The sequence below is a fragment of the Vanellus vanellus genome, assembly GCF_965231255.1.
Source record: "Vanellus vanellus genome assembly, chromosome: 4".
Lineage (NCBI taxonomy): Eukaryota > Metazoa > Chordata > Aves > Charadriiformes > Charadriidae > Vanellus > Vanellus vanellus.
In genome coordinates, this window is record NC_138909.1 from 75,751,963 (window position 1) to 75,776,390 (window position 24,428).

The following is a 24,428-nucleotide window of genomic DNA, read 5'->3' on the forward strand; positions in this document are numbered from 1 at the left end:
CTTCCAAATTCACAAATACATAGAAACAATAATCTGAACTATCTATCACAAACCCAGAACCAAAAATGACAACATGGGGAACAGTTCCTAGAGTCGTCATTGATATTTCTCTGATGTCATCAGCTCAACATACAGCAGAACTCAACACGAAACAATTAGCTATTGGGTATCCTTCAGAAAAGGTATTAAGAATAAGGCAGAGGATACTTTTATAAAAGCCCTTTCCAGAAAACCTTAGCAAACCCATATCCTGAGCAACACACACAACTCCACATCTCAGGAACAACCCAGTTGAGTTAGACTCCACAATACAGGGGACTCCAATGAAGTACAGACAAGGGCAATTAAAATGATCAAAGGCTTGCAGCAGCTGCCCTATAATGAAAGATTAGGAAAGCTAAGACTCCTTAATTCGGAGAAAACAACACAAAGGAAATACAATTAAGCTTTAGAAACTTCTGAATACTGTGAATAAGTAAGCAAGCACAGAACTATTACTCACTAAAACACACAGCGCTAGAACTAAGAACCACTTGATAAAGCTAGCAAGAGACTATTTTAAAGCAGGTAAAATAAAACACCAGGCAGAGACAATAGTACTCCCTATAATTCATTGCTACCTCTCAAGGCTGGGAAGGCAAACCATACCGGCAAATGAAAAAATACAGTACAAAAACCCCCCTCACAGTCAATAGGTGCATAAAGAGAAATTAAAAAGCATAAGCAAAATCTTACCTGCTAACACCCCTAAAACAGCAGTCCTGGGACACTGAAGAAAAAGAAGCAGCATAGACTGCAAAAACCAGCAAAGCTCACGGACTTTCCCTAAATATCACTTCCCATTGCCACCCTCTCAGCTGGAGAATACTAAGCTGGATGGTCCATTGCTCTGACTCAGCTGGGCCTTCTTATGCCCTAATGTTCTTAATTTGCTTCACCTTTTACCATGAGAAATTTACTTCTTTTGTTGCAAGCATGGACATGCAATTATTAATAAAAGCAAACACAGGCTTGTCAGGCACCATGTTAAATCAGCAAAGGTGATATATAATACGGCAAAACAAAACGGCAGAATCTACTTAATGTAAGGAAAAAATATTGCCTTTAAATTAGGTAATCATATTAAGTTTGAATAGAAATCATTGTTTGCATTTCTTCAGAAATACCCAATTTTCACAAAGGCACTTATTTTTATGGACTGTTAATCAACATCATATACTTTAAGTACCTTAGTATAATATACTTTAGTATAAACTTCACGATCTTAAACTGACTTTGGAAAACATAAAATTGTTAAATCCCACCTTGTATATCACTTTATGGGGTTATTGGGTTTTATACCTGTGAAAAAGAGGAAATCTAACAGAAAACATACCATCTCCCAAAGCTTTTTTCACTGAATAAACTGAAAGAAATGTAGGAATGAGTGCAACCTGTTTGTGACATGACCGTAATTCTAAAAAAAAAAATAAGTCACAGCTATTTTGGCTTTTAGGGGCATCATATTAAGGATTATGAAGTAACTAAAGTTGGTGAGATTTTTCTCTTGAAAGAATGAAATTAAATCTCTATATTTCTGATATTGGACTGCAGCGCTTTCTCAGAGATAAATATTTTCAAAGGGATAACAACTGCCTGCCTAGTGAAGAGCAGAACACAAAAATTATATTCAGATAAAAACTCTGGTCTCTTATCTGGGCTAAAAAAATCACAAACAATCAAATTTGGCCCGGATTAACAATATTTCCCAGTTTTTCAGGTCATAAATATGTCCTTTCTTGTTTTCTGCCCTGAATATTTCAGAAAAGTCTTCAAAATGCATTTGCTCTATGTCTACAGTGATAGTACAAAAGTGCCAGATGCGAATGGTGCAAGTAGAGACCAGGCTTAGCTAAACCAAAACAGTGACCCTGCAGTTTCCACCACAGAAAGGCTGACTGTTGCCCAGGACTGTGGAAATTCTCCCAATGCCAACATCTTGCCAAACAATATTCTTTCTAGTTCTTCTCTGGTTAAAAAAAAACAAACAAACAAAAAAAAAACACAAAAAAAAAACCCAAACAACAACAACAACAAAAACCAAAACCAAAAAAAACACTGCTAAAGAGTTAGATATTTGATGGTGAACTTCTGTCTTCTTATATATGATGCACGATTTCTTAAAAAGTATAACTGCTCATAGACGCTAGATTGAATCCACTTCAGCACCAGTGGCTTATCATAGCTGGAACTAGAGAGTGTAGGACCACTGTTCAAAGACTTTTCTCTTATCTGTCTGCACCTGGAGTTGTTAAAAGCGGAAAACAGTAAACTCTGGGTCAGGAACTAATCCTGCAGATTGCTAGTTGAGATAGTGCTCTGTGTTGTAAACAGTTTTATTCACTTTTACTGGGGTCTATACGTGCTTAAACTCATTAAACTGTTTTTAGTTCTAAGTACTAAATCTGGTAGAAGTTTCAGGTCCGGATCTCTGGGAGAACCATTCAAGTTCAAGTATTTCTCCAGTTGGTGAAACCAATCCTCTCGCAGTTAGACCCTCGGCAAGTCAGAACACACAATGAAGGAGCTTTAAAGTCAAAAAAGCCACCTGACACGCCTTTCAAAAAGAAACCTGGGGAGCCTGAAAGGACAAAGCCCAAACGTTGTGGTTTGATTTGAAATTAAAGATAAGAAAGACCCATTAAATATTCATTAATTCATAAATGAAGGTGGGACCTTGAATCGACTGATTCTGGTTGTGTTTACACAGGAGATTTTACTTCAGTCACTCAGATATACTGAGAACTTCTGTAAATCATGAATTCTAACATGTAGTAGTGGTGCTATGTCAGAGACGTAAAACCAGATGTTAAGTACTAATTGAAATCAGGTCAGGTCAAAAAGTTTCTGGAAAAACAGGATCTATTATTGAGCTGAATGCTGAAAATTTCAGTCTTTCACACCAGCATACCACATTAAGGAAAATGTTCTTGAACTTCTTAATTTTGATTTAAATAAGATCCATATAGCATAAGATACAAAGAAAAATGGGTATTATACTATTTGATTCTGGAATTCCTAAGGTTTGAAATGAAAAATGAAAAACAGGCCATTTGAGAATACTTGCTTTAATAAACAAAGCGGTTTATCACAGTCCTATGCCATGGTTAGCAATTAGCAGTTAAATCGTGAGCAATCATTGAGCCAGTATATAGTTAGGCTGAAGAACGTAACTATGTGGAATGCCCATAATTAGGCCCATGAAAGCTGAAACAGGCAAAATCATTAAATCACTCAATGTTTAAATCAGATGGACACTGCACCTACGCACTGAGTTGTTTGCACACGATGTCAAAGTTACACAGGCAAATTGCAGCTCATACACGCTGTGCAGGCGTTTTGCAGGAAACCATGCTTAATTTGCCTCTACACTGACTTAAGAATACCACCCACTGTGTTTCAAGTACTGTAGCAATGCACTGCAAAACGATAGCAGAGCACAGTGAACAAGTGTCCTGCTTTCAGCTGGGATCGAGTTCATTTTCTTTCCAGTGGTTGCTGTGCTTTCAGATTTTGGCATGAAAGGAATGTCAATAATGCATATTGTTTTAGTTGTTGCTAGGTAATGTTTATACTAGTCAAGGACTTTTTTCAGCTTCCCATAGAAGCTGGGAAGGAGCACAGACAGAACAATGGGATGGCCAATGGAATATTCCGTACCATAGACGTCATCCTCGGTATATAACTGGGGGTTGGCCGCGGGGGTAGAATCGGTGCTCTCTGCTCAGGTCGGGCTGGGCAACCATTCACCGGGTGGTGAGACTGACTTGTGTCTTGTATATTCTTTCACCATTGTTATTATCATTGTTATTTTCCTTTTCTGTTATTGTTCTATTAAACTGTCTTTATCTCAACCCATGAGGGTTTTTTTCCCCTTTCCTCTCCTTTCCTCCCTCTTCTCCCTACCCTTCTCGGAGTGGGGAGGCGGGGTGAGCGAGACGCTGTGTGGTCCCAGTTGCTGGCTGGGGTTAAACCATGACAACAGGCCAGTAGCCTTTTGAATAAAATAGATAGTCCAAGTTAACAAAAATCCAGTCAATTAGTGCAAATTGTCTACTATGTATTAGTGGTTTTAACATCCTGAGCTGCTTATTGTAATGAATTGTCTTTGTATATACTTAGTTACTTATCACTAATTTTATTTCCACATTACAGTTCCTTTTGTGTGTTTTCCTTCTTCAGTAATAATTTGTAAGTTCAACGGTCAACATAGTGCAACTGCCCTTTCAGAACAAACACACACAACGCTGCCGCCAATGGAATTGAGACTCTCTTTAGAGAAGATCTGTTTTTCTGTCTGAAAGTTTTCTACATGCAACATACATGAAGGATTCCTTTAATGTATCTATATGCGTCAAAAAAACACTTCCAAACCCTGGCAAAGTTTAAACTGAATAAAAGTTATATATGGCAGACTAAGGGCTTTACTTCTGCCATTTCGGCACTGGGAAATATGATTCCTCAGCAGACTCTTGTAAATTAAACACAAAGATTTGCAGAAGAGTATCTTATATACTGAGATCCCAGGACTCTGAATTCTGACACTAACTGTATAGTCACTCACTTTTCCCTAGAAAGCAATTTTTCTCTTACCTGGAAAAAAAGAATATGGTATTAAGTATATGGACTGAGTAACATAAACTGAGAAACAAACAAAAAAAAAACAAACAAAAACCAAAACAACCCAAACCCCATTCAATGGGATATAACAAACCCCCTTTTCACTGTGAGGACGGTCCAGCAGCGGAGCAGGTTTCCCAAAGAGACTGTGGAAAACCCGGCTGGGTAAAGCTCTGAGCAAGCTTGTCTGATCTCCTTTCATAAATTTGGGCTGAAGACCTCTTGAGGTCCTTTCCAACCTGAGTTACCCTACGCTCTATGATTCAGCAATAAACAAAAAAAAAAAAAAAAAAAAAGGAAAATAAGAGGAAAATATTGCTTCATTTGAGGATATTTTATACCTGTTCCATTTCCACCAAAATTTCAGTATAGACTTTGTATACTTATTTTTTCAGCACACTTAAGAGTGAACGGAAACACCGCGTACAGCCCAGGCACAGATATTAGCAGGAGGGTATGCAACGTGTTCTATAGTTCCTGTATTTTACTGACAAAGTTAGAGCAATTTCTTTGGAGGAAATCTGTTTTTCTGCTTTCTGCCAAAAAAAAAAAGGAGGCAGACTGTAATATTGAAAGTCAACTAGCAGGAACATAGAGTCCTTCTGGTAGTGGTGAGACTGGTAGAAAGCAGAGGAATTATGCCTGTGGCTATCAATCTGGTACTGAATCCCAAGCAATCTAAGCTGATCGTTCTTTCATAGTTTCTGTAAATCTACCTCTATACCTGCCTAAACAAAAGCTTAGTACAGCACCCACCGGACATGGAAAGACAGTACTTCATTAATCTCAATGTGTTTAATGCATTTTAATATGTTAGCTCTACAGCACTGGTGTTCACCTAGGAGAGAGACACTCAGTAAGTGCCTTACATATTTTCTTGGCTCATAAAGAGCTGCACAGTAACTGCAGGGAGCACACCGTACAGTTATTAAATGCTGTTATGAGATATGTCATATTATTGCTGAAATCTGCACAAAGCAAGAAAACTAAGAACACTCAATATTTGAACTTTAAGTATTTCAATAGCTAAATTTTCACTTCATAAATCCAAAAAGTCTCCATAGCTAGAACCTACCTATAATCACAGCCCAAGTTGAAAATATTACAGCAAATGTGACAAGACAGATGATAAATGTGGTGTTACGGTTCAAGGATTTACAGTCACGATGTGAATACATTATGTACAGTGACAAGTTTCATAATTTATTCATCGCTTTAAGAATACTATGAAAAACATAGAGGCACTTGTCATAGTTTCAGCTGAGATGGACTTAACTGTCTCACTAGCAGCTGGTCTGGGGCCATGTTTTGGATTTGGGATGAGAGTGCTGTTGATAGCGCACTGATGGTTTTGGTTGTCGCTAAGCTCTCAAGGCCTTTTCTGCTCCTCACACCACCCCACCAGTGAGCAGGCTGGGAGGGCACAAAAAGCTGGGTGGACACACAGCTGGGACAGCTGACCCCGACTGACCAAAGGGATGTTCCATGCCATATGATGTCATGCTCAGCATATAAAGCTGCGGGAAGAAAAAGGAAGGGACACACTTTTGGAGTGATGGTGTTTGTTTTCCCCAGTAACCGTTGTGCATGATGGAGCCCTGATATCCTGGAGATGGCTGAGCACCTGCCTGCTGGTGGGAGGTTGTGAATGAATTCCTTGTTCTGCTTCTATGCACGGCTTTTGCTTTACCTATTAAACTGTCTTGATCTCAACCCATGACTTTTTCTCACTTTTACTCTTCCGATTCTCTCCCCCATCCCAGCTGGGGGGAGTAAGCGAGCAGCTGTGTGGTCCTGGTTGTTGGCTGGGGTTAAACCACAACAGCACTTGAAAAATCAGATCAATGATATGTGCATCACTGAGTAGTTGAAAACATGTATTTACCATGTGCTTTCATTTGCTTTCAGGTATTATTTTGCTGAGGGCCAGATTCCAAGATAGTAGCACTCCATTTTCCGGCTGCTGAGGTTCGCAGTCCTATAATTTTATTGAAGCAGTCATGCAAGTTTGGATTCTCTAAGATCTTTTGTGGTATCTGCCACTGGTTGCCAGTGAATATCACCGCCACCCCGTAACAATCCACAAAGAGACAGTTTACTGAAATTATGCATGAGGCAGCTCACCGTGCAAAAATAAACTGAAAAAACAGAGGTTTGTGTTATGTATTGGAGAAGTTAAGTCATTGTTTCTTTCCATCTTCGTTGTTGTCAATATTGGGATCACGCTAGAGGGTGCCACATGACCCTTCTGGTCTGCGTGACCACGGAAACAAACGCCGCACAGAGGGAGCGGTGCACACTGTGCCACACAGCTGCGGTATGTCACCCCCAAAACTGCCATACTGTGTACTACAAGAGGCAGAGCCTCTTTTGACTGTGTGAATTTGAATAATAATAAAATTTACATACATACCTAGGAACAAAGGTTACAAATTAAATACAGACTAAACAGAGAAAAGAATGGACTAGTGCTCTGTAAAGCAGTGGCCAACAATGAAAAGATGCTCATGAACCCATGTCATCCATGAAATGCCATGATGAAAAGGACCAATATAACCTTTGCATACACACACAGGCACACACGTGTATAAATATGTATAAAATTATATTTGCATATTAATATATACTCTGAGGTAGACTCTGCAGTGTATCTGACTTTTCTGCTCATCAGAAAGATCTCAAAAGTTCTGATACTCCCTCCTCAAAATGGATGCTGAAGGGCTGTGAACTATGTTGAAAGAAAGCCACAAATAAAACTTGAATACCTGAGAACCTGTTTTACAATTACAGATTCAAAGAGCTCAAGCTGTTTCTTGTAACAAAAAGTACGGGGAACAATTTGATTACTCTATGAAAGTATCTCCACAGAGAGAAAAACGAGGTAGTAAAGAGCTCTTTAATCTAGCCGAGAAAATTAAACAAGAAGCAAAGGTTAGAAGCTAAAGTGACACATATTAAAATTAGAAATTAGGCACACATTTCTACCACAACCAATTAACAAGTCACATTTGTAAGTTCTTTTCCTATTGACACCTTTTGAAGAGCCCTTTTTGTAATCTGAAAAGACACAACTTTGTGCAAACTTCTGATCACACTTTCTACTGCTTCTCTTACAGATTAAAATGTAAGAACAAATTACGTAAAATGAATGGCCATCTACCACAGAAGGGACAGGGAGGAGGAATGTCACTTTTTCCTCCCTGTGACAGAAGAACTAGCAACCTGGTAAAATGCCAACTTACAAAAGTTTCACTGGACATACCATAGTTCAGAGTCAATCAATTTTTCTGCCCTGTTCCCATAGAAAGATCTTCACTGAGAATATATTAGAGACTGAAGCTTTGAGCTGCTTAGGATTTGGGTGTTGCAGTCTTAGAATTTTTAGCTGTAAGTGAGCATCCAACAAGTTTTTTGACTGCTTTTGGACTTGGTTGCTTTCAAAAAGAGAAGTGCAAACTTTTAACATCTTTTATAAAATGTTTCTGCCATTTAACGTCAATTTCTGTTCTAAATCTAACAAAAGACACGGTAATGAAATGTCTCACCAGTGACTGAACAAACTGAAAAAAAAATACAGTCAAGCTTTCAGTAACATTAGGCAGACAACATTAACAGATTATATTCTACATTGAAAATTGTAACAAGAATAATAATTGAAGTCAATTGCCAAATCCACGGTAACGTAATACATGCAAGCATTCTAGATAAAAGGTTTCTAGTCATTTTGTAAGTACTCTTACAGGCTTAAAAGAAGCTGATGAACTAAAAGCACCTTCTTTAAAAAATAGGACAGTAGACAATTTTTTATTAACTGGCTATTTACTTTATGTGAAGCATAGAAAGATGGATATTAAGGAATTCATGCTGTTCTGCAGCTTCCTAATTTTATTTTATCATTGAGGAATCTAAACTACAGCGAGTTAGTTGAATCATTTTATTCACTGCAAAATCCATTTTTTCTTCGTTAATTTTTGTGCGACTATCATTGACTAAATTTGTCTTCCTGGTTAAGATAATCTTATTCTACCACCAATGGTGGGAAAAACAGCCTTTTTCATCTCTTTCCATGAGACACATATTATATACATATTCCAACCTATTTAGTTTCATGTCTTTTCTTCCTTCTTTTGCCTATAAATTATCCATTAGGTGAATTAATATTTGACTACACAACTAAATAAAAGCTAAAATCTGTTGTTTCTAAATTAAGCAAAAGAAATTTCTTCAGCTGTAATTTCTAAAGTAACCTCTAGAAATTATTTTAACCCTGGAAGTTATTTAAATTCTATGATTTGCTGTCTTTTCACATTTATCTCAATAAATGTGAATTTAACACTTTTACAAAGTTTTGACACCGTGGTTATTCAGCCATATATTCCACTGACTTTCTTGAGTTTATGCAGTCAATGAACTGTTTGACACAAAAGTCAAACTGTTGACCGTTGCTCAAGTGTTCCTGCCCTGCAGCTGCCTGGTCGCATGGAGCTTCTGATGCTCCAGATACACCAATAAGCCAACAGTGAATGTCAGTCAAGATCTGCCTTAGCAAAAAAATGCATGTATTCTTATAAAGCAAACAAGGACAATTACAACTGGGTTTAAAAATCCTCAGTGGAAGAATACAACGCACTTTAGCAGTCTAGAGTTTGCTTTGTCTTGATTCATTTTGTTCCAGAATCTTGCCAGAAAGAGCAAGATTATCAAACAGTCTGATTCGTAAATTGTTTCAATAAAAATTGTACCAAAACTATATCTTGGAAAATTCGGTTATTTTCTAAGCTACAACTAAATTAGAAAGACTGAATAGGGTGAAAGAAAGGACCTTACTCTGTCTTTAAGTGAGTAGTTCTATTGATTAGTACTATAGAGTCAGTACTGATACCTCCATCAAACTCAAGAAATTCATGGGTTTGGGGCCAGAATCCAGGGTGATGCTTTTGAGTCAGACAAGCTTGGAGATAAAATTATAGACAACCCAAAACATATAAGGAGATTACAAACTGAAGAGCAGTCAGTCCTTCTCCAGTAGAGGAGAAAAATATTTCTCATGGGCTAGGAATCGGGTATTTTTTCAACTTGGATACATGCCACAAATGTCTAGTTTAATATCTGTGACTGTGGAAAGAAATATGCCAGTCTGTTAAAAAAAACAACAACAACAACAACAACAAAAAAACCCAAATCAGTTTCTAGCAGATGATCAAGTTTTCAACCACCTGGCAAACTACGCTTAAGTAGCCAAAGGGGGCAGATTGCTTGTGATAATGGGGCCAGCTGATCAGCTCCCCTTAAAGAAAGAACTTCCTGGTAAGTCAAGCTTGATGCTGCGTCAGATACATTCTCCTATCTCTCACAATTTCTGTATGTCTGAAAAGGAAGTCTAATAGTTATCACCAGTTAAAGCAGTCTCCAAAGTCAAAGAAAGGTATCTCCACGCTGACATCATCTTTTTCTGTACTATGGAAGAATATATATGGAACAAGAATGACCCAATGCGCTGCTGATTACTGCTGTGGAACGAATAACCTCATGGATAGAGCAAGATATACCAAGTTGCCGCAAAGACATTCGCTCCAGGCTCATGACTCACAGCGATGGTACTTACAGCACCAGGTCTTCTGACTTCCTCACTTATAATTATCCACTTTTCATCCATCTGTGGGGAACAGAGGCCATGAATGAGAAATTCAGTCTTGTGGAGTGTTTTAATTCATGACTTCCATAAAAGAGGAACTGTGTTATAAAAGGTTCCTCTCCCTTTCTTTCCTTGATACCATACTCCCACTACCTCAGGAAGCAAAACGTATTTGGCTTCCTGCTAAAGGCAGCAAGAAAGTGCGATATAACACAGAAGTCCTACACTGCATCAGCAAATCGTGTGACCCATTTTTCCTTACTCCTCTCCACTTCTTTTTTTCAAAAATGTGCTTCTAAAACTCATGTTCTCTATATAGGCTTACTGGACAAGCGTATTTTCTCTGCCGAGGGATTTATCACAGCTGTGTGGAAGAAGCTGTACCTGGGAGAAAATATGTGAAGAGGAGAGCGATCATGGGGGATGCTGACATGCATGGGAGACGGTTTTAGGACCTCCTCTCATGCCTGAGCACACGGGGACAGAAAGGATTTAGAATTTAGGGCAAATGTGAGGTGGGTATGCGCTGCTGCAGTTCTGCTTTCAGATATGTAGGGGTACAGCATAAGGATAGAAGAGCTACAAGGAGCTTGGGAGACCAGGGTAAAATAAAGAACCGGAGAGGGTTGTTTTAGATGTCAGTGCTGGACCTGAGAGACTGAAGAATAGAAATTCCCTTCATTTGTTTCATTTCTGTAGAATTTTCGCAATTGTAAATTATAGGCAATCTTAGATCTAAGCGTCATTTGAGTACATTGCAGTGGAGCATACAAAAATATAATTTCCCGAGGCAATCTTGCCAAAGAAACAGACTTCCTTCTAAAATGGCAAAAAATCAAAGGAGGTTGAAAACATGTTCAGGGAAGAATAAAATGTTGAAGTAATACAGTCTGAAGGTAACTGTAAGATTAGAAAGCTTTTCCTATGTTCAGAGTTTCAATTTGTACTCCACTTTTTTTTTTTAAAGCATTCAGCTCCATTTTCTGCTTTCAATACATTTTGACTAGAAACATAAATCAGCTGACAAACAAACTCCAGCGAGCTGAGACTTGGATTTTATAGCAATATTGATAAAAGCAGTGGGCATTCCTGTGGAACATTGGCATTTGGCCTGAGAGACAGTATTTTGAGAGATTTCTCAGATTCTTCATACATCTAAAGACATATTGTTGTGCTGCAAGTAATAAATGGGGAAAGAGGAAAGAAAAAAAAAAAAAAAAGGCAAAAGGTTCTCCCCCTGGGAACCACAAAGTAACACTTTTTCTTACAACATTCCAAGGGTGTAACTTGCTGAAGATTGGGTAAGCCTCAGAGCCGTGGTAAGTTTTAAGGAGAAATATAAGGGAAGATAAAGTAATGTATTTATAGATGTCTCTGGACAGTTCCTATCATGCAGCAGGGGCTGTGCAGGAAAACCTATGGTAGTATTTGATGTCAGCTTAACTGGCAAAGTGGAAGCTGAATTACAGAGCATGAAGGGTGAAGTGAAGTTATTCAAGGAGGGTCATAATTTCAAAAAAATAAAAATACTTAAACCAAAAAGCATGTAAGTATTTTGAACTAGTAGGTTTTGTTTGCTTCTTTTTAAGCTTATTCTCTTTATGTTATCCTGTGCTGGAATACCTGTATTTACAAACCGTATAAAATAGAACTGGAAGTAATCCCTATTTCTTCCTCCTAAGTCAGTATCAACTACACCAAAATCATCCTCACAGGCCTTTGTGTAACCCATTCATAAAAGACTCCATTGATGAATATTCCACAACAGCTCTCTTCAGTTTATCTTAGTTAGAAAATATTTCCTAATGTCTACAAATCCCTTGTTGCAACATTATCTCGTTACTTCTTGTTATTGGATGAAGGAAACGAATTATTTCCTTCCTCCTCAGGTCATGTTTTCTAGACCTCTGATCACTCTCCATACTCTTGTCTGCAGCCTCTTCAGCTGGTCAGTATTTTCTTTGAAATGCAATAATTCAAACCAGGGTACCAGATGTTTGGGGTTTTTTTTTTTACATAGATTTCTTTAATTTTGTTTTTTTTTTTCCCCCTCACAACAATATGATTTTGGCAACTGGTGTTCCCTTCAATAAAATATCCCAATTTTTTTCCCTGCAACTTTTGCCTAGCTAGCCAGTTTCTATCTTTCATTGCTCAGCTGATTATTCTTACTGAAGTGCAGTAATTTGCATTTGTCCTGCTTGAACTGCATCCTGCTTTTCAGACCAAATCACCAATTAACGAGATTGTTTTAGATCTTAAACCTCTTCTCCAAAGTGCTTTCAGATATGCCCCCATCCGTTTTCACTTTATATAAAAGAATACGTCATCTTGTACCATTCCGAGATGATTATCCCTGGCTTCCTTTGGTTTAATAAGTATCGTGCAAGAATTTTTCACTTCACCACACCGAGGTATTAGTTTCCACAATTCTGTGTTTTGCCGGGCAGGTAGAATTGCGATAACATATTTTGTCTGCTAGTGTAAGGAATAATGTTAAACCTTCAACCAATAACTTTTAGCTATTCCATTAGAAAAATCCAAAATAGATAGAAATTCAGATTTGAGTGTAATAAACACTCTCTTAAAATTTCCAGCCAGAAGAAAACGTGGTTTTCCCTAGTATCATCTAGAACATGGATCTGGATTTTCAATCAGCAGAGTTACAGAGCAGAAAGAAAAAATATGAAAGCCAAAATTTATTGAATAATAAATCAGGTGTATATTGAAAGAGAGAGAGAACAAGAGCACAACAAAGCCTTGTTTGTCTAAATGTCTAATATAAACACATTTTGCGTAAGGATTAATGGATTAAGCTACTTTAGCATGAAGGAAAAAAATTGCTCTTTATGACCTAATGTTAGACAACACTAAACGGCTTAATCTGGTTTTCTCCGAAGGTAAAGCTGTATTTAGTAATGGATTTAAGATATATGTACAGAAGTTTCTTGTTTAATTTTATTAGCACACGGACCATAAAAAATTTTGCTACGCGTGTATATGTATATATACACTGGCATTTCCACTCCAGTATTGCACGGGTTCACTGTTTTGGTTTTTAGAGAGGAGAAGTACCCTGTGCCAACAGAAAGTACGGTGAGGCAGTCTCCCTAATATTGGGCTTGACTGCAGTAACCGGGTTCCTAATGACAAAGCGATGATATGTGAACACCAATTAAGATGCGAATTAGCAAACTCATGCTGAGAAAAACCAAAATGCTTAATGGCCATAACCCTGCCCTGGGCTTCAGGCTATCTGCTCCCTGTATCTTACTACTTCTCTGTGAGACAGCACTCAGCGAAGAAAAGGGCAATATCATTTCTGGGTTGTGTTTGATAGAAAAGTTAGAAATGCTGTGTAATACTCCAGATATATTCTGCGGTGTAAAAGAGAATTATTGAAGCGTAACAGTTCAGAATTTGAAGACAAATAAGCAAGTTTTGTCAGCAGACTGGAACACTGAGTTTACCTTTGAGTTTTGTCTACATAATCCTTACATTTTATGCTGCGTTTGTTGAATACAATTCCATGCCATGAGTCAAACAATTAGTTTGGAAGAATTAGTTTGTAACTTGTGCTGGTTTCAGCTGTACGGAATCAAAGTTAGAACTCAGTTGCATAAACATCATTATAAATTTGGTTATACTATAAAAATAATGATTTTTATATTTGTAGCATATTACAGAAGTCGTATACTGTAAAAAACATCACTCATGGCACAACAAAAACATAAAACAAAATTAATTGAGCAGAAATTTTTACAATACAAATAATGCTATTTTCCAAATGAAAGATATTTGAGAACACATACATACTTGATATTTTATTTTAATTCTCATAAAGCATAAGGAACTTCAGTATGCGGAAATCTACCCAGGAAAGGTGATCACTCAGGTGTCACTGCAGCATCGGTCAGTTCTAGGGTTCAGACTTTAGTTTTCCAAATGATTTGTCCTGAATCTCCAAATTTTTACCCTATACCAAATTATTAAGAAACTAAAAATGGGCTGCATATATGTACTACACAAAGAGATTTTTGAGTTCCTGATTTCAGGGTTTTGGAGAGCAGAGATAAAGAAGTTTTAGTTAAAAGATGGGTAGCAAAAAAGCCATGAAAATTCAAAACCACGGTCTGGAAAAAATGGCTTATTTTTTCTGGAAAATATAAGTCAAGTCTAATAAAATTCAGAAGAAATAATCCCTTCTCCATTATAATTTAGTGCTAATGAAATACAGGCAGCATCTGAATGCTCAGAAAAGCAAAACCAATAGTATTTGTAGGCACAAATGTTTAAGGAAACATTTGTTTCCTCGCCCAAGATCTTTCATCAGACCACCTAATACAATTGAAAAAAGTGGACAAATTTTTTTGAAAGTACACAGTGGATTTTATATATTATACAGTATTCACCAGTATATTTTGCCTGCTGGAAGAATCTGTTAATTTATGCCTTTGGGCCATCCACAGGGACTGAGCTGGGGAGCTGCAGACCCCACCTGGGTCTACTGCTACAGTCTGAGCTTCAGAGCCACGTCTCTGCAGCTTGAAGCTGTAACAGCTCGACTCCACTCACCATTGACACAGCCAAAAACTCGTAATACTCATGAACCAAAAGTTTATACTTGTAAGTTTGGTGCAACAGAAAACAATTACAGAGAAACCCCTTCTGATATTTAAGTTTTATGTACTGCAATTTCTTTCAAATGATTGAAAATTAGCTTTACTCTTGCAGTTAAAAAACATAAGATTTTATACATAGTATTTATTTTGGTTCCCAATTTCCTATTTATTTACCTTTAAGAAGTATTACCCATACACCACAAAAAGCAAAGGTCATGAAAATAATCCTGTAAATTCCTTCAGACAAGGAATATAAACTGTATTTAGCTAAAGTCTAAAAATAATTGCATAGTAAGGTTTAGTAAGTCCTTATTTTTCAAACAACAAAAAAAATACTGTTCCTTTTACTGGAAAGCAAATTATTTGTTTGTAAAAACAGAAAGGGAACCCCTTCACTCATGCCCCTGTGAATGCTGCTTTTCTTCAGATTAGTTCAATGGTCCAGATAATAAATGAATAATAAAATCACTACCATGCATGATATTTTTAATTAGGGAATATATTACAACTCCTAAATTATATTTTCAGGCAGCAAATACGGTGGTCTGGATTTCTGCCTAGAATACAATTACTATTTGAAAATACTTTCTATTAGCTTCTAGAAGGACAGGAGGTTTGATTTTCCAAATGAAAGATGCAATCCCTTTTCGACAAAGGAATGGCCTACAAATCTATGTTTTAAATCTTTGTGCGACTGAATTATTTTGAAAAAGTCAGCGAGAAGTTGGGCTTCGCAACGGATGCAATCAAATTCAAGCCCTGGTTGCTACTTGTATACTATACACATGCACCTGTGAAAGGTGCTCTCGAACATTCAGCTGATTTTGGGATGGCTACACTGCTTTCAGAAATGCAGTATATCTCTTCCACAAAACCTTGGCCAAAATAAAAAGGAAGAAAATTAATTACTCTGCACATACCTACTAAAAAATCTACAGCCCACTCGAAAATGCGCTTATGGCAGTTGCAAACGTTGCTTCATTTTGTTAATGTCTCAGTCAGACTTTGAGATCACTCCATTTTTCCAGATATTTAACGTCTTAAGGAACAATTGGATTATTCTCAATGTCACGGGTTTATTTCACCCATTTACCTTATTTACTCATATTAAGCTGGTAACATAAATTAGACTAAAGCATAATTTACGACTGCCTTAGGCATATCGTCTTGAAAGGCATTCAGTCTCAACCTGTAAACATCAAGGGACTGACAATTCATCTCTTTCCTGGTAACTTTACACCAGCAGCTAATCATGCGCCCTTTCCTAAATTCTTGTGCCTGGTGAGGATATGTTTGCGTTCTTGCCCTGAGCGTGCAGTATGTCCTTCTCCACTATACTGAAGTCCTGTAATATTCATAGTCCTTCATCTGCATAGGAAGTTACTCTGCATTCTACCAAGACAAGTCTCATTTTTTTTGTTTGTTAAATTAAACAGGCCAAGCTCATTCAGACTTTCACTGGGGGGTATTTTTCAAGATAATTGAGGTAGCGCAGGCATTAGGAGCAGTGTTTTTCCGTTATTTAAGACCACAAAACCAGCCACAGCAGATCAAACAAATGATGGGTCATCATAGGAGGATGATTGAGGATGCCATATAAAGACAGGACAAGTATTTAGGGATATTTTCTTCAATTTGCATTCCTGGAGAAATGACACTGATTATATATGTCCTCTCTTTTATTCAGTTACTCTTCATGAGAGGATTTTTATGCTTAAAGATTTTAAGAACCTTTGCTGAAGGACCTCATGAAAAGTGTTTCAAATGGGCGCATTAGAGACCTTTGAGAGCTGCCGCCGGTTGCCTTTACCCAGCAGTGTGCTTCACCAGTTAAACAGACCTTGAACAGCAACCTCCCCCGTGTTGTGGCTCTCCTCTGGACCTGTCTTCCAGCACCCTTCTGCAGATCTGGACCTTGGAACAGCATGCGGTGACAAGTCCACCCTACACCCACATGAAGTCATCTAACCTGTGCGTGGAGCTGATTTGGCTTAGGAAGCATTTCAAGCACAGTTAATTTCTCTTGAAATATATAGAAGGTGAAAACTGTGTGATAAATTACAATGGAATAAAAGATGAATTTGCACATGGTTAGAAATACTTATGCAGGCTACTAATGATACTGCTGTCATCCAACAGTATGGCTATTACAGAGCCGTTCAAAAACTTTCATACAATATTCCAGCCCAATTATTTGGACAAGGGTGCATTACAACGCATAAATGATCTTTTTACATGTGAATAAAGACTTAGAGCTGGCTAGATTGTTTGGTTCCAACGTGGCTAAAATATAATTATTTCACTCACAGAAAGATTCCTATTGTGTTTCTCATAACTATGTGATACATTTTCAATGCTCTATGTGGCATCTGCATGCAGAGCACTCCTAAGCAGCAATTGTTGGTATAATTCTCACACATAGCCTGTATATGTATCACAAGCATGGGTGGATTCACTTGCTGAAGCAGAGCACTTGTTTTCCTTGCTGGAAACTGAGGGAAAAAGGAGCCATAAAATCTCTGTTCAGTGTATTGCAGACTGCAAGTGGCTCACTGCAAAGAAAGAAATAATATTTTTGATGACGTGACTGCAAAAACTGTAACACTGCCCCTTATTTTTATGACTAGTCTCCGAGTGGCATTCCTCAGGGATCGGTACTGGGACCAGTGCTGTTTAACATCTCTGTAAACAGCAACATGGACAGTGGGTTTGAATGCACCTTCAGCAAGATGACACCAAGCTACGTGGAGCGTTTGACATGCTGGAGGGAAGGGATGCCGTCCAGAGGGACCTTGACAGGCTTGAGAAGTAGGCCCATGCCAACCTCGTGAAGTTCAACAAGGCTGAGTGCAAGGTCCTGCAAGAGGGTCAGGGCAACCCCAAGCCCAAATACAGGCTGGGCAGAGAATGGGTTGAGAGCAGCGCTGAGGAGAAGGACTTGGGCATGTTGATTGATGAGAAGCTCAACATGAGCCAGCAATGTGCACTCACAGCCCAGAAGGCCAACCATATCCTGGGCTGCATGAAAAGAAGCGTGGCCAGCAGGTCGAGAGAGGTGATTCTGCCCCTCTACTCTGCTGTGGTGATACCTCACCTGGAGTACTGCATCCAGCTCTGGAGCCCCCAACATCAGAAGGACATGGATGGCTGGACCCAAAGAGTGGTGGTGAATGGAGTTACAACCAGTTGTTGGCCAGTCACAAGTGGTGTTCCCCAGGGCTCAGTATTGGGGCCAGTTCTGTTTAATATCTTTATCAATGATCTGGACAATGAGATCAAGTGCACCCTCAGTAAGTTTGCAAACGACACTAAGCTGGGCAGGAGTGTCGATCTGCTTGAGGATAGCTCTACAGAGAGATCTGGACAGGTTGGATCAATGGGCCAAGGCCAATGGTATGAGGTTCAAGAAGGCCAAGTGCCAGGTCCTGCACTTGGGTCATAACAACCCCATGCAGCTCTGCAGGTTTGGGGAAGAGCGGCTGGAAAGCTGCCTGGTGGAGAAGGACCTGGGGGTGTTGGTTGACAGCCGGCTGAATATGAGCAGGCAATGTGCCCAGGTGGCCAAGAAGGCCAACAGAATCCTGGCCTGCATCAGGAATAGTCTGGTGAGCAGGACTAGGGAAGTGATCGTCCCCCTGTAGTTGGCACTGGTGAGGCCACACCTTAATTACGGTGTTCAGGTTTTGGCCCCTCACTACAAGAAAGACATAGAGGTGCTGGAACGTATCCAGAGAAGGGCAACAAAGCTGGTGAGGGGTGTGGAGAACAAATCTTATGAGGAGCAGCTGAGGGAACTGGGGTTGTTTAGCCTGGAGAAATGGAGGCTGAGGGGAGACCTTATCGCTTTCTACAGCTATCTGAAAGGAGGTTGTAGAGAGGTGGGGGTCAGACTCTGCTCCCCAGTAACAAGCGATAGGACAAGAGGAAACAGCCTCAAGTTGTGCCAGGGGAGGTTTAGGATGGATATTAGGAAAAAGTTCTTCACAGAAAGGGTTATCAAACATTGGAACAGGCTGCCCAGGGAAGTGGTGGAAGTTGTCATTCCTGGAGGTATTTAAAAGACGGGTAGACGTGGTGCTGAGGTACATGGTTTAGTAGTGGGTTTTGCAGCGTTAGGTTGATGGTTGGACTTGATGATCTGAAAGGTCCCTTCCAACCTAGACAATTCTATGATTCTATGATTGTTTGTCGGGGAACATAACAATAGGACAAGAAGGGTAACAATTTTAAACTAAAAGAGGGCAGACTCAGATTAGATAGTAGGAAGAAATTCTTTAGGTGTGGTGAGACTCTGGAACAGGTTGCCCACGGACGCTGTGGCTGCCCCATCCCTGGAAGTGTTCAAGGCCAGGCTGGATGGGGCTTTGAGCAACCTGCTCTAGTGGAAGGTGTCCCTACCCGTGGCAGGGGGGTTGGAACTAGATGACCTTTAAGGTCCCTTCCAACCTCAGCCATTCTATGGTTCTGTGACTTTCTTCCATCCATTATAAGTACTGATGAGCTGTCTCCCAGCTTGTGCTTGATTTTGTAAGTTGAAGCTGACCTCAAGTTCAGTCTTCTGAGTTGAAGCTAGCAGCAAGGGAGAATATGTCCTCCATATACACCAATCACCTTGTTAAAGAAGAGTGAGCCACCTCCAAGCAGAGAGGAAAGATGTTTCAAGGGATCCAAGGCAGACAAAAGAAGTAACAGGGACTGCCTCCCTTTACAGATATCATAAAGGGAAAATAATACGGCCTGAGACGTCACTGTCTTTTCAGCAGAGCTGCTTTTACAATGTAGAAGGGAAGGGTCTGCGAGTCAGAGCCGGCTGAAAAGATGCAGGCACTGCACTGCTGGGAGAGATTCCTGCAGCAGGTCCAGAGCTGCCCTCCAATGCCTCCCCCAGAGCACGGGTCAATCTGTCCCTGGCACTGCTGCCAAGCAGGAGGTTGGTGTGAAAGCAAACCCTCTGCCTCTTCAGGAAAACATTGGCCGAGGAAAGATTCAATCAGAAGATCCTCACCGTGATTATTTGCTATGGCAGTTACTAAAAACCAAGGTGTCCTTGCCCATTGTTGTTGAGACCTTCGAATTCTGACGCCTATTGCCTTTGTTGTTATGCTTTCGGCTACAAAATGCCCATTACCACACACACGCGCACTGCTGCAGCAATTAGACCCACACGCTGCCCTGGTTCTATGTGTTGATTGAACTTCTGCTGCCATTAATGAGGGGTTTTAGTAAAGAAAGCCACTAAGACAGCAACAAGGTCAACGAGCACCCATCTCCTATGGTACCTATCTCTCCGATCATGATATCTGCAAATTTTTCCCACCTGTTTCTCTGAATATTTCTTCTGTTGCAATCATGCCACAATACAGGTCTCATATTTTCAAGTCTTGAAAATAAATATTAATCTAAAACTCTCAGCAAAATTTTCTTCATTTCACTGAAATTAATGAGATTGTTCTGAGTGCTTATAGAATCAGATGCAAACCAGCAGAGACTAATTCTACAATGACGTACCTTTTAAAGAACTGTTGTCAAACAGAAGTTTAAAACCTAGAAATAAGAAAAAATGAAAAATTATACAGGCCTATAAAAGCTGTACACACATATGGCTCTATATGTACATAGATACACTTTTTAATACATATACTACTTAGAAAAGGGCTGAGGAATTATACTTAGAGGACAGCAGAATTCAAAGAGAAAGATGGCTTTGATTCAGCTAATATAGCACACTATATCAACAAACTGGCCAGCAAAGATCTTTTTCTTAGTGTTGTTTTTCAGAAAATTGCTGAAAGGCCACAAAGCTGGCTCAGAAGAGGTGAGGTAAAACAGCAATGGAAAATTAAAATAAACAGAATCAAAGATTTTGTAGTATCCATATTATGTTCGGTTCTCTTTTTCCGTATCAGCTGGAAGGTATTGAAGGAAAGTCTTTTTCTGCTTATGTATTTGTAAAACAGCACACGATCTTCCCTTCTAATTGTGCAGATAAAGCAGATGCCTTATGCAGATCTTGCCTTTTTATAGAGAAGATAGGAAACAACAGTCTTTCCCAGAAGCAAATTTTAAATTTCCTAAAAATGTGATGCAATGTATCAGATTTAATGTCAATTTCTGTGCCAAAGGAGCCTCAGTGATGGAGGGACTTGAGCAGAAATCAGGCAAGGCAGCCACTGACTTTGAGATGCATATCTTAATCATAACCTCATTCACAGTGGAGGCATGACCCACTTGATGGTCACTTCAGATGGGTCTGCTTCTTCCATACTGCTTCTTCAGGGAGAGGTAAAGGTGGGCATACATATATCCCACAGATGTAAGAATTGGAGGAAGACCCAGAACTGATAACTTGTGGCTATGAGCTGGCAATGTACATTCGCAGGCCAAAAGCTGTGTATCCTGGGCTGCATCAAAAGAAGCATGGCCAGCAGGTCAAGAGAGAGGATTCTGTCCCTCTACTCCACTCTCATGAGATCCCACCTGGAGCAGCGCATCCAGCTCTGAGGCGCCCAACATAAGAAAGACATGGAGCCGTTGGAGTGGGACCAGAGGAGGGCCACAAGGATGATCAGAGGGCTGGAGCACCTCTCCTGTGAGGACAGGCTGAGAGAGTTGGGGTTGTTCAGCCTGGAGAAGAAGAGGCTCTGGGGAGACCTTATAGCAGCCTTCCAGTCCCTAAAGGGGGCCCACAGGAAAGATGGGGACAAACTTTTTAGCAGGGCCTGTTGTGATAGGACACAGGGTAATGGTTTTAAACTAAAAGAGGGTAGATTCAGACTGGATATTAGGAAGACATTTTTCCAGTGAGGGTGGTGAAACACTGGCACAGGTTTCCCAGAGAGGTGATAGATGCCCCATCCCTGGAGGTGTTCAAGGCCAGGTTGGACGGGGCTCTGAGCAGTCTGATCTAGTTGAAGATGTCCCTGCTCATTGCAGGGGGCTTGGACTTGGACTTCCAACCCAAACTTTTCTATGATTCTGTGATATAGTATTTTGCCACCAACTATTTTTCTTCACTGATATTTTGCTGGAGTATTAATTATTGGGCCTAGCTAGTGATGGTCTTTCAAAACAACTGTTCAGAAAAGTTTCAAGACCAATGCCCTTGATAAAACTACAGCTTTTCTGAATTCATTATGTTCTAAATCACACCTAAAATCGTGTTTTCTGTACTGTTTTCCAGGAGTCAATGGGTAACTATATTATCTTCCATAAATCTTATTCTTCCATGTGACTTAAAAGGTCCAGAGCTATTTTCTTTGTGAGGCTGATAGTGAAAGCAGATGTCTAGAAAATAATACTTTTCTTAATTTACCCTATGACCATAAGCAGAAATACCTTCTCTACCAGCCTATGTGGATATTTACTCACATAATAAATTTAATCACAGCATACTCAGAGCAAAAAGTGTAACGAAGTGTGTAAAGTGAAAGCGGGTTCCTCCCTTTATCATCAACACTGAATTCCATGAAACACAAATAAAAATACACGCAGAGCTCATAATAGGAATTATAGTAATAATAATAATAATAATAAAGTTAAGTTGCATAGATTTATTCCTTCGCACAGCCTTGCCAAAATTGTTGGCACTTGGTCAGATACATCCATTTAGTCATGATCCAGAATACTGCTCCCAAGAGCACCGAGACGGCTTTACTGACATCTCTGCGTTTTGCTCTGCACTGTGCCCTTAGCCACTTTAAATGTTTCAGTTAATGTTTAAATGCTATCAGTTCTGATACTGCCAAATGGAAAAATGGGAAAATGGGCCCACCTACTAAGCCCTCAGGCCATAGTCAATGTACATTGGCTGAGCTGACATTTACATTTTCAGCTCATCAACACCCCCCCATCACCGGACAAATAGCCTGGTGAGAGAGGTGTTTTAACACTAGGACGGGAAGCGCAGAATTTGGAGTGGAAGGCTATTTCTCTGTGCCCTGCCCTTCCCCTCGAAATTCTCTTTCTCTACCCAGTGACCAGCAACGAGCAGACCCATACCCTACAAAAAACACGCGTGTGCCTACCTTCCTGACTCAGTGAACAAAAGAATTCAAGAATTCTTTCACAGCTTAGAAAAGAAAAAACAAGGCTGTAATGTATGCAAACCACATCCCTCAATGCATATTTTTAGGTGTATACTGATTGACTTGTCTCAGTGTTTAAAATTAAGTTGCCTTTACTCAGTCAGGTCTCTTTCAAGAGCTACTGATGATGATATTATTAACCTTTGGCATTGAAATTCTGTTAGTAGCACCTGATCTGTCCCAGTAAACAGCATTGCCATCTCATTCTTAGCTATGGCCCATGAAAATTTACAGCTTTGGGATTTTCTTTTGTTTTTTTTTTTTTGGTTTTTTGGGTTTTTTTGGAAGAAGGTACCAATAAAAGCAAACTACCCATCAAACTAATCCTGATACAGATTGCATATGAGGGATGAATTACAATTTCACCTCTCTTTTAAAATGTATGGTTTTTTAAAGGTATATTCCCCCCCCCCCAAAAAAAAAGAAAGAAGCTATTTTAATTGGCCCTAGATTAAATTAGAATAAATTGAGCAGACAGGTAATTCTTCCTCCTCCTGTCTCCTCTTCCCCTGAAAGGTTCACAGAAGTTATTTTTTTTAATAAAAAACAGGGATTATGTCTGTCATTAGGCTTAATTGTGATACGACTTGCACTGATATAAGGATTAGTTTTATTGAAGTGTAAGAACAATCACAAAGACATCTGCATTAATCCCAGTTCAACTTTTGGATATAGGGATCTCTCAGCTCCCTATGAGATGAAGAGCTGAATCCCGTGTATTCTGGCTGAGGCAGTTCGGAGAGCCAATAAGCAGGATTTCTTTGCCGCATAGGAATATAGCATTTCCTTCTTTTCTTTCAGATGACATTTTTGTAACTAATTCTGAGCAGGTGTTTAGGACACAAACCTTAGAGATACTAAAATAAGGAAATCCTTCGTTCTTGAAAGGTGTGCTCTTGTTTACTTGCAGTTGACAAGGCGTTGTACAGAACACATTTGACTTTTTACAAGTTTCCAACAGCAGTAAACTTTATTCCTGCTGACAGCAGAAGTAATTGCTGTGTGCAGAATAAAACTGATTGTTTTAAAAGTTTAACTCAGTTTTCTTGTTTCATGTTTAGTGCTCTAAGGTTACATTTAAATCTGTTTCACATAAATTCTTTCACAAAGAACAATTCTTTCTATGTTACAGGGGCAAAAATATATATGAGTGAACACCAAAACATTACAAGGTAAGGGAAAGTAGGCTTTGACCTGGTCCAAATAGGTATCTAACCTCCTCATGTAGAAAATATTCTTTTCATAGTGAAACTTTCACAATTTATATTTTTTTTTAGTTTACAAGAGCTGAAGAAAAAAACTTTTAGGCAATTTTAGACCTCTATATTTAAACCCGACATCTAACGATAATAATAAAAGAAGCAAGAAACAAAACCGCCATCATAACCTTCTGCAGCAAGCAGGTAATTTGTGTAAAATATGTACCAA

General features: G+C 39.2%; 1 protein-coding gene across 1 annotated transcript in view; it reads right to left on the reverse strand.

Moving 5' to 3' along the window:
* The window catches only part of SGCZ (sarcoglycan zeta), a gene marked incomplete at both ends in the record, with an annotated part of 532,526 nt that overhangs the window by 496,565 nt on the left and 11,533 nt on the right, over window positions 1-24,428 (reverse strand). Inside the window, 1 exon segment of the mRNA XM_082483107.1 lies at window positions 10,265-10,315. Within this exon segment, the coding sequence (XP_082339233.1) occupies window positions 10,265-10,315 (51 nt within the window).